General features: G+C 36.0%; 1 protein-coding gene across 1 annotated transcript in view; it reads left to right on the plus strand.

Moving 5' to 3' along the window:
• The window catches only part of TENM2 (teneurin transmembrane protein 2), a 782,568-nt gene that overhangs the window by 478,030 nt on the left and 292,531 nt on the right, over positions 1–12,007 (plus strand). The window contains exon 7 of the mRNA XM_082771651.1: positions 4,052–4,135. Within this exon, the coding sequence (XP_082627777.1) occupies positions 4,052–4,135 (84 nt within the window). The remainder of the gene's footprint in view (positions 1–4,051; positions 4,136–12,007) is intronic.

The raw sequence follows: 12,007 nt of genomic DNA on the forward strand, positions 1-12,007 counted from the left end.
AGGAATTTTTTAATGCTTCCAAAGGGCTATTTATAAAAAAAATAAGCCAGCTCTCTACTGTTTATTACCAATAAAAATTGGATTGTGCCATTTGGAAGAGGGGCAATGCAAACAGAACACAGGAGGACACTTAGGCTCTGATTGTATTTGGAGTTCCACAGTAATTTTCAAGATGAATGCCAATGAAGGGACTTAAGAATTACAGGTGGGAAAAGGAGATATCATTAAAAAGAAAGAAAAAGTAATTAATTTACAACATTATCATTAAAATTTTATACATTTAAAATTAGTCATAAATAATGTGTTGCTATCTTAAAGGTAGAGCATATGGTATGTTTAAGAAGCCAAACTTCTAGTGATGTCTTCTGGGAAATGTTAAAAAATGGAATTCCAGAATGCCTGACTGGACTAGTAAGGGAGAAAACAGTGCATCATTGGAAGCATCCATCATGCTAGGACTGTGATGGGGAAAACTCCTAACGAGAAAATAAATGAGGGGGGAAGAAGAAGAGAGAGTCGTGCTTGTTTCTGGGTAGAAACAGTTCTTCCTGACTGTTACACCAGCTCAAGAGAGGAGCAGAGAACCAGAAGGGCCCTGGCTGAAAACATGCTGTTTGGCACTGAGCCTCACGCTGTCCGTGAGGTGTGTGCTGTGCTGGGGGGCCGGGGCTGTGCTGCTGTGGGGCCCTGGCAAGCACAGGCACCTCTGTGCTGCCGGTGGCATGGCACGGAGAGAGGGAGGCGATGGAAGCGGGAAGTGGCAGTGCCTGGCTTCACCAGCGCTTCCATGGCACCGCAAGGAGGCTCACGGTAGGCCTGGTCAGTGAGCCTGGCCTAGTGGAGGCCGGCTGGGGTGTGAGGGAAGTGAAGGGGGTGCTAGAAATGAACCAGTGGGTGGACACAGAGGAGTAGTTTTTTGCAGAGGGTTGTTAAAGGAGAGGAGAAGAAAATTTTGAATGCTGTGTGAGAGACGAGTGGCTTGTCTGGGTGTCGTGTATGTTGCAGGAGACCAATTTTGGCGTTCCGGTATTTGTTGTCTTGTTTTTCAAAAAGTTTTGCAATTATTTAAAATTAGCTGTGTCAATATTGATTTTGAACTTGAACTGAGATGAGATACACTGAGATGAAAACCATTATTCCTCTTTGAAAGTAAGGTGTGGAAAGCAGATTTCTTTGAGTCAATTGCTGTAGGAGCAAGTGGACCTCTGGACATGGGGGATTTATGTTTTAGAGGAAAGAAAACAGTAAATTCACAGGGGCTTTACTTCTTCCAGGTGTGAAGTGCCGTGTATAATAGGGCATAAAATTAACTTAATGATCTAAAGATTTACTTACAAAACCATTTTTTTTCCCTAACTTGACAGGGGTGGATATTGTAGGTCATAGTATACATCTGATGATTGCAAAATCCTTTACTATCCCTTTGAGATTTTTTTACAAAAGACTGTGCTGAATCTGAATAATAGCCTAATAAATAGATTAGTTAGAACAATAGTCCTCTTGAGGATGTTTGACTCTGAGTGTAGCTGCTAGAGATAACCCTAAATGCAATTAGGCTTAACTCCCTGTGAGTGTCAGAGCAGGGTAATACCCATAGAGACTTCCCTTCAGATGACACTAAAAGTATCTCAACATTTAAATAATTCTTTCCTTTGGGCATTGGTAGCAAACTTTTTTTTTTTTTTTTTTTTTTAATAATTATTGGAGAAACAAAGCTTGGAAACTTATTTTTGTGACATTAGTTTTAGATGTTTCACATCAAAAAGAGGGATGATGGCTCAGCTTCCTTGGGGGAACAGTTGTCATCCTCATCTGCGCTCTTTGTAATTGTAAGGATCAAATATCCCAAGGTGGCCACAGATAGGGAAAGAGAGAAAATAACAGACTCAGTAACATACACAAGCTTCTAAAGGGCAATGTGATAAAATGTCAGTCAACATTCTGTTGATGGATTAATTCTGTTTTTTTCCTCTTGAAACAGAAATGAAAGTAAAACTTGAAATGAAAATCAAGACATTAAAGACTTCAAAAAAATGCATATTGTAGAGCATAATAATATAGCAGAAACTGTAGAACTAAAAACTACTAAAATTGTTTAATTTTATGTACCACAGAAGAGGGGAGCTTCTTAAATCAATTCTGTGCTTTCCATTTTGATACCTTCCTACATATCTTTTTACTTAAAATACATATATATATATAGATAAAATATGAAAGTAAAATACAAATATATGTATATATAATATGGAAGTAGTCAGTGTAATATTTGGTGGAAAATTCCTAGTAACATCAAAATGATGAAATTTGTAATGAATTGTTTTGATAGTTACCAAAGTTTTTATATCAAGTCATTGTACTCTGCACTTTGTATATCTCTGGTTCACTTACTTGTAGTATTATTTTTCAGTGAAGAGATCCTGAAAATCTCTTATTTTCCTTCCTTGCTGTTAAATCAAAAGTCTGTGCCATCAAAAGTTAAGCTGAGCTAATGAGACATGAGCTAAAACACCTGAAAATGATTTACAATCACACAACATTAAACTTTAATTTCATGTGTGGCAAGGAGGCATTTAGACAGGTTAGTAAACTATCTGGTTTTTATTGTTGGTAAAGGTATAACTTGTCCCTTAAAATTACAATTTACCCTGAAAGCCAGCAATGTAAAACTGAGAGCCAGAATTCTTTCACAAGATTTCTGTGTAGTCAGGTTAGGTCAGAAACATTTATGCTCCTCCAAAATAGCTAATATGTTGTCTTACATCTTTTACATGTGAAGTATTACTTCTGTTTTTCAGACATCTGGTTTTATAGCTTTGTGTCAAGATAGCTTTGTGTTTTTTGTTGTTGTTGATGTGTTTTTTTTTTCCTCCTTCCAAGTAGTAAATTACTGTGGTATACAGAACATGTCTTCAGTGCTGATTCTAGCGATTCCTGGGTGCAAGATTAAATTATTATCCTATTAATTAAGCACTTGGACCTGTGATGCACCAAGTAAAATAATTTCCCAATGAAGCCTTAAAGGCAACAAGAAATGAGAATTGAAGTGACCATACATTAATTATTAGGCTTCTTGTCATAATGGTTGTTGTAAGGAAATTCATGTAAATATATATATAAAAAAAAATAGGTTTTATGTCCTATTTTCTACCTCTGGAAACTATTGGTTTTTATTTTGAAATTCAGTGGTATTTTTCAATGCGTTTTGTGCTTTTCAAATGTAAGAGGACCTCATAATTGCTTCATTTTCAAAATCCAGGTTAATGTAAACTAACTGTACACTAGAAAGCTTTTGTTTTGTTTTGTTTTTTAGTCCAAAAGAAAGGCGGTTAAAAATTAAGTATTATTTTTCTTACCTATGTTAAAATCTGGCTTCCTAAAACTGGGGAGTTTTTATGAGACAATGAAAAAAGATTGCTGACCTTGCTGCACTGCAGTTTCACTGGTTCGTGTCTGGTTGCAATAGAATGAGCCTGATTTTGTTGCCAGTGAATGTGAAAGTCATCATGCTGCTGCAGTAAACTTGATCTACGAAGTGCTTTGTAACAGCTGAAAGTCTGTTTTCCAAATGTATCATAAAAGACTGCATTAAGATAATCAAACTGATCTTTTTAGAGGAATATAACATGTTCCATTACTGATTAATAAATAATACACTGAAAATAGCATACTATGATCTTAAATACTTACTGTACAACAGGTATGGAAAAGTCTTACGGACTTCAGGTTAACTTTTAATGCATGTGCCGTATACAGATTTGTATGTGTTGCCTATTTGCATAGCTAATGATACTGACACTGAGTTTATGTACATCCTAAAAGCAACATTTCACCAGTAATATTGCATCTCTACTCATTTTGCTTCTGTATGTGGTCAGATATCAAGGATAAATTTCTCTAGATCGTAATGAGTACTGTATTTTTCTTATTCAGAGATGTATTGGGTGGGAGGAGGTGGACCATTCAAATGGCTGTATTACACCAAAGCTGAACAAAATGGAAGAAAAAGAGGAAAAGAGCCATCTCTAAAATGCATTTGTTTTATTTTATTTAGATTTTCACACACACCTTTCTGAGAAATTGAAAGACAGACAGACAAGCTGGCAGCAGCTGGCTGAGACAAAGAACTCTCTAATACGTAAGGTTTTTATCTTGCTTAAACTGTATTCCTTGTAAACTTAGAACCTAGTTTAGATTTTGTGGGTTTTGCAGTGATTGCTATAGTTCTGTTTATCTTCTGCTTTTTAAGTATTTTGGGATTATTGTGTTGTTTTTTTTTTGTTTGTTTGTTTTTTTCCTTATGAGTGTTTCTATTCTGTTGGATACATGTGGTCTCTCTCTACTACTTGTTTCTCTTCCATTTTTGAGTATTACCTCCCTGACTGAACTAGCATAGGGTAGGTTTGTGTTAGGAGTCTTCAGTGGGTGGAGAAGGAGCTGCAGCTTTTCCTGCTAACATTGTTACGTGGGACTGGGCTTTGTCACGGAGAGAAAATGAACCAAGTTGTGTGAGAGGCCCACGATTTGGGTGCAAACAGGCAGGAGTTAAAAGCAACATCATACCTGTATTGGCAGTATTTTGAGAAGGGCAGTTACATATGTTTTTTCACATTGTTTAAAGCTTGCACGTGATGCATGTTGCTTCAGAGATTCTTATATCTGACTTTTTCATGAGAGGTTTACTGGTAGCTGTATTCATCTCAATATGAATTTTTTGATCTAAGAGTTTCATATTTAGACAGTCTTTTTATTATTATTATTATTTGGGGGGGAGAATCTCCTCACAGATTGATAGCTATTTTGAAGTATCACTACCTCCCCCTCCCTCCTCTTCTGTTTTCATTTTGAAAAACTCCCTTGGGAGAAGTAGGGTATTTGGAAAATGCTTTCAATATCCTTCTTACTAGAAGAAAAAAAAATATAAGCTACAGTAATGTAAATCCAAACATATCTTGAGGTATTTTACTACAAAAATAATTATTCCATTATATCTTCCTTCTGATGTTTCCTAAATTTCAGACATGATTTTCATTCATTGAATAGGTACACTTACACTTTCTATTGTATCAGCATGTCTTCTTACTGGTTTAGCTTGGGCCATTTTTTATAAGGTCTTCTGTCCTCACGAAGACCTGTATTTTTGCCCTATATTTACCTGCCTGGTGAGATGAGAGACATATCCTGATTTTTCATCTGTGACCTAGTACGTGCGCAAAAGGCTGTCTTTCCATTTGAGTATCTTGTTTAAGCACATAAGCAAATGCTTTGCTGACTTAGGGTCCTAACCAGGACAAAAGTTCTGTTACTTAACATTTAAATGAAACTTGAAAAGGTTTTCTCACTACCCCCTATTTGCTTTTACTCTGATATATTTCTTTCTGTTGTTACTTGATTGTTGGTGAAACCTGGTGAATGGCATTGGGCTATGAATCTCTACTAGTGACCGAGCAAATAGTGGGACAGTTTCTTCCATCAAAGTCTGGAAAGCGCAGAGCATCTGTGATCCTGCCATAGTTAATGCAACCCAAGAATGCTTGGTTTGTTTTCAGACTGGAGATAAGGACCTTTTTATATTGTCATGCTTCTTAGAAGAATGGAAGCCAGAGCTTTTAGTAGAGTGATTAAATTTCCATAACTATTACAATAGTAAAAATTTGTCCCAGGTGGTATGTGTATGGTTAGTAATAAAGGTGAAAGTTGTGTGAGGAATGGAAATGATCCAATATAGATCTCTGCATATCTGAAGCATTCATGATTATTGGTATTGCAGAAGTGATTTTGGCACAGCTAAAGTGAATAGGTTATGCTATTTAGGCTGTATTAAATCTCAAATAATAATACTTGAGTGTATTTTCCAGGATCACAGAAAGGTTTGACCCTACAAATTGCTTCCATGTGAATCCTGTCTTTTTGTATTTGAAGCTTTGAAGCCTTTTTTCAAGTATTGTATCCCTTCGGTTTAGTTCTTTCCCCCAAGAGCCGGATACCCTTCCCAATTCAATTTTTTTTTTTTTTCTTATTGCTTTTAATTTTTAGCCTTGTGTTTGTTTAGGACTCTAGAATTCAAGAAGTACACAAGACTATACTATGTAGAAATCAAAAATATTTGACAGCAGTACGAATTCTAATCACTGGCTTGACAATAAGATGTATTTAACAATAATTCAACTAAGAAAAGCAATAGAAAAAAATAGAACCTTTAATGACTTTTATGTGTCTAAGTATTTTCATATATTGTGTCTACTATAGCTAGTGAAATAGTTAATTGTATGGCAAGAAAAGGTGCAGTGAGCTTATAGATACAGGTGTGCTGACTGGCATTGATGTCAGCCAGCTCTGTTATGTTAATAATTCAAGGGAATTGACCAAAGCCGTGCTTTAACTCCAGTCCTTTTAAAAAGTGCCATAGGATATTTTACATCAATCTGGATGCTGCCAAAAAGAGACAGATGGCACTAACCTTGGTTTAAAGCCTGGGCTGGCTGAGAATGCATCCAAACAGTATTGCAAAGCTTTCAGTGTACATGTTGGGTAAACAGAAGAGGAGTCTTTGTATCACTGTAAGTAGAGCCCTCAGATTTTTTTGTTTTAAAGGTATCCAGTTATCCAGCCTGCTCAGTTAGTGGGTGGATTGCTTTGCTGTGTAGTAACAAAATGGGAGATGTCTTGATCTATTCAATGTTCACTAAGGAGAAGGATGCTGTTGGTGTAGACAAAAACGTTTTGCAAGAGGTAATGGGAAGAAAGGAGGTTAAGTGCTGAACATGGGTATTACAACGGGCAGAGCTTCAGAAACACAGGCAGGATTGTTTGCAGCTCTGTGCTCAGGCTTTTGAAGGAAAACAGATAAAAGCCTCTTGTACAAAAATCTCCCCTTCCTAGTATCCAGAATCTCCAGAATCTCACTTTTTGTGACTTCCAAGCTAGGAGAAGAAGAGTTCTTAGTAAATAAATAAATGCATGGTGGGGAAAAAAAAAAAAAAAGCATTCAGAATTTAAAAAACAAACACTACATTCTGAGTTTGTTTTTAGAGTAAAATAATGTCATGAAAGCTCATGGTATTATCAAAATCATTACTAAATTAATTTAAAGCATTCAGATAGTGTATGTTGAGCAATATGTAAAACCAAAAGAAGAAATGAATGATCTGCTTAGGGTATGATTAGAATAGGACACTAACAGATTTTGTGCTTCTCATTGAGTAGCAAAGATAACAGGATCAGTTCCTTGTAAAGAGTGGCCAAGCCAATCTGAACATTAAGTGCAATGGTAGACAGCAGGCAGGGAAAAGGACTGAATATAGAACAAGGTAATTAAAGTATTGTAGTGCAGGAACAGAGGTTGTCCTGGCAGTCTGTCTTCTATTTCCTATCTTTTGGTTCCCTTTGCAGCCATTGTAGTGCAGTTTGAGCATCTTCACTGTTTGTTTTGACATAATGATCTTGGGTAAACTGTGAACGTATAAATCTGGACTGGGATTCAGAGACTATGGGCTCTGCTGCATGTGTAATCCTGCCAATGCCAAAAGGAGATTTGAATGGCTGTACTTAGTAGGCTATCTGTTTGATATGTTGTTGCAGCAAGCATACAAATATCTCAAAGACCTATGGTAATCTGTTCTATGCAAGTAATTTATTGAAGTAATTTTGGGACATTATCAACTGAACCGTTATGATAGGGATTGCACTTTTTCTGAGGGAATTAAATGGATTGGGTATTATCTTGTTGTGTTTATGGTGGCTAGAACCAAAATGCAACAGGTTATGTGGGGATTTGATTTAGGTGTCTAATCTTTCTATGGCTTGACATTTAAAATCATCAGTGAAAACAGTATACTGATGTCCAGTAACCTTCAGATATAAATAGATTATTTTACTTTGTTTAAAATTGTATTTAAATGCTGGGTATGGACACCGAGGATGGAGTTTATGGTAATTCTGTTTACATCACAGTAGTGACGAAATTATTTTGCTGCTTTCAATGTGGATTTGTTTTACTGAGGATTGTATTGGTTTGCATTTTGGGGAGGTGTTCTGGTTTTCTATTTTAATGTAAATCTCTGAAAAATAGATGAGCAAAACCTGTTTTTTATCGCAGCATTTTAATAAAGATTTCTTTAAGTATCCAAGCCCAGATTGTAGAATTGTTCTTCATGCAACATGCTGTTTTGTTAAATAATCCACTAGAGCACGTAAATCAAAAGTGTGTGATACAATAGTAAGGATGTAAGAAATTCTTAGGGGCAAATAAAAAGCTTTTGCAAATTGGGTCCTAGAAGAAAGCAAGCTGATAGTTATACCAGGTGCCCCTCCTAGGGGCAGACTTAACACTTGTTAGAGAATTTGTCTTGAAAACACCAGTGTTTGAAGTAGAAAATTTGCAAAATTTGCTTGAGAAACAAAACAGATTGTGTGTTGAAAGACTGAGCTGCTAGCAAAATACTCTATCATGTCAAATTTATACAAACCCATCTCCTGTGTATTGCACCATGTCCTAGAAAACTGGAAACCATGAAAACAAGTGCTTATATTTTAAGGAGTTCTGTGACAGCTTATAAAAAATAGCTTTTTCACTTTTTACATGAGGCTTCCACCTTAAAGAAACTGATGAAATAGGTGGTAATTTTTAACACAAGCAGTGACAAAATAAACACCATCTGCTAGTGTTGACTTATCCCATAGTATTCTCATGCTGGGTGATTTTATTTCACTTTTTTTCAGAAATAGTTAATGACACATCTGCTGTGCGGTGGAGGTGCATTTTGGGTGATTAAATGTGGACATAACTTCAGGGAAAACGATAATGAAACTTTCAAGAAACTGAAGGAAATACTAAACTACTCAAAAGAACTCATGAAATATATAGTTATGTTGATTCCTTCCTTTTAAAAATCTTATTCTTGGATCTAAAATATTAAGCATGTATTTATTCTTTCAAAATACCTGGTTATCAGTGAAAACTTCTCACTTGCTATTTATTTTATCACAGCAAACATTTTTCCATGATTTGGTTCCTAGTCCTCTAAGCAAGCTTAGTTTTCTGCCAGGTCTGAGAACCTGGGGCTGTGAAGACAGAGCAGGTTCAGGTGTCTTGGGGGATCAGCATCATGTTTGTGTACGTGGGAGAAAGTACTGAAGGGAGCAAAACATAGTATAGTCATTGCAGCTGCAGTGCTAAGTAATGAGGTTTGTCTTGAGACCAAGCTGAATACTGTATGATAAGAAATTCCATGTATGTGCAGGTTTTTGTTGTTTATTTGGTTACGTCTTTGACCCAGAAGAGTAGCTTCTTCCCAAATTGCCGCAGCATTCCCACCTTCTTGTTCTCAGTCAGCAGGGATTTACTTGGAGGAATCCCCATTTAGCATTAACATAATGATCCACTATACGAAATCCAGGCAATTAAGCTGCTAAACCTGTGTTTGCTGTGCCAAATCATATGTCCCTATCCTATTATCAACATAAATAGAGTTTAATAAATCCAAAACCTGAAATGTCGGGTTCCTCCAGATGGATGGGTGGATGTTTGATTTTGAGATTTTGAGAGAGAAATTAAAGCCATGGCTTGAAAAGCTTAGAAAAAAGCCTTAGGCTATTTTACTGTCTAGTAGGTGGACAAACAGGATGGACTCCACGGTGGCATGAATTCAATCTCTTATCTGTCTAAAAATGTAAAAGTCTTAAGTAAAAATAAACTCAATGGCTTTCTCTTCTGCACCCAGGCCTGTTTAATGACATAAAATCATTCTCCTCTTCCAGTTTTCACAAAGCATTTTGACAAGTCGTGCAAGTAAAAGTATGCCCAATATAAATATATCCTGGGAAACAAACAAACAAACAAACAAACAAAAGAAAAAGAAAAAAGAAAAAGAAAAACCAACATATAAACAAAGATTTTAAAAGGAATTGCTTTTTTTTTTTTTTTTGGGGGGGGAGTGAGGTCCTAAAACACATGGTGAGTACAAATGAAGCTTTGGGTTACTTGCTAATGAACACTGGCTATGGAAATATGGAAATACTGATAGAAATATGTTGTTTAATTGTAAACTTCCATACCAGTAGCTATTTTATTACTTTATTCAAACTTCAGTTTACTATTTTGGTTGTGAATGTGTAAAAAGCAGTGTCTGTGAAGCAATATATGATTAATGTTGACTGTTCTGATGTAAGATTAAAAAATAAAAAGACAGCATTCTGACTTGATTTAGTGGATTCTTGTCTATGCAGACGGCATAGTAATTAAAAATTGGATTGGGAATTCATGCAAGTTGCACTAAATGTATACTGCATATATTAGCAGGAATTTAAAGTCATCCCATGTTCTTTAGCAGTCATAAACAGATATGCATAAGTTAAATAATTATATTAAATATTTTTGACTTGACCTGATCTCTGTAAATATTGCATTTACAAGTTATGAAACATCTTTGAAAGACAGCCTTATGGATGTGTAATATCATTTATGTTAATCTGAAGCCTTCCCCAAGCAGCTGTGCAAGAAGTTAGAGGGAAGAATCCCGTCCTTATTCATATCCATATGTATTCTGTGAAACTTGAGTGAAGAGGGAGATGAGAACTGCTTTTCTTCTTTGGTTTTCAGATATTTTTTTTGTAGTAGCAGTGTCATAAATTTCTGATTTAGGTTTACTTATATCCACTGCTAGGGTGAACGTAGAGGGAGTGTTTGCATCCTAAGCGCTGCTTCCTTTGTGAATTTCCATGGCTAGCTATTACGACAACTTTGTTTTGTTTGGATTGTCAACTGGACATATAACATGCGTTATCCAACCTAGATCTACATCTTGGCAAAAATTTTGTATTGTCAAGTGCTATCACAGCAAGAAAACCAGAATTGAATGCATTATATTTTTTAATATAGGGTAAGAGCAAAGAAATGATGAGAGTAAATTATTTTAAACTGTTACTTGTGAACTGTTCCCCATGTTATGCTGACGATGTGTAACTGTGTTCAGAAGTTGTCAGAGAAAGGCCAAAGATTTTGATAGAAATGTAGATGGTGGATAGGACTACTGTATCTGAAGAATTAAATTTCTGGGGGCAATAAGCAATGGTGAAAAGCTGAGACTTGTACAGCACGCTTCTTGATATCCGGATCCTTCCCGGGACATGTCAGTTGAATGTTTTCATCCTTCTTCACATTATTTCTCCTGCCAGGAAGACTTATATCCAGTAATGTTTTCATGCATCTTCAAAATTGATATCCTTAAACAAGATCATTAGGAGTTAATATTTGAATCCAATATAATTGCTTAGATTTTATGAGGAAAGGAAGGGTTCAATAGACCGAATGTGCTTCAGAGACAGGGTTTTCTGTGGTGTGCATACTCATATTTTATTTTATTTTGAATTAAAGTTTTGTTTCCCAAATCCCATACGGCTTGAAATACCTGGTTCTGTTTAATGAAAACATTGAATGTGGCGTTAATGCCAGGAGGCCCCAAAAGGACTTACTGAAATGTATTGACATAATCTTTTTTAAATAAAGCTTGATTTTTATTTGATTTTTAAATAGCGTTTGGAAGTGGAAAATTGAGTGTGTGTTGGAAAACTAAATGATCTGCTTCTACAAAGAATGCAGGTGGCCTCTGTCTCTTTAGATTCCAGAAATCTCCATCTGTTATCTATCTAGCTTGCAAAATCCTCTGCCTTTTTTGAGCACTGCAACTTATTCACTGTTAGGAGGGGGGGCATTGGTACTGTTTTGCCCTCATTCCACTCAAAGGATACTCGGTGATTCTCAGGATTAGTTGTAAATGTTGCCGCTGAGTTTGAACTTTGAGTTTCTGTGTCGTGTGATAAGAATAATATCAATTATTTGGGGGAAACATATACCACTGCTTCTCTTGAAAAGTAAAGACAGCTTGTGCAACTTCCAACAGCTTAATACACAGTACAGACTAAACCATATGGTCTGATGCACCAAATGCCTCTTTTAGTCACTAGAATTGACATATTAAGAATAATAAGACATCTCTTCTTTTAGCCACTG

Source organism: Aythya marila, assembly GCF_965140915.1.
Source record: "Aythya marila genome assembly, chromosome: 14".
NCBI classification, from domain to species: Eukaryota; Metazoa; Chordata; class Aves; order Anseriformes; family Anatidae; genus Aythya; species Aythya marila.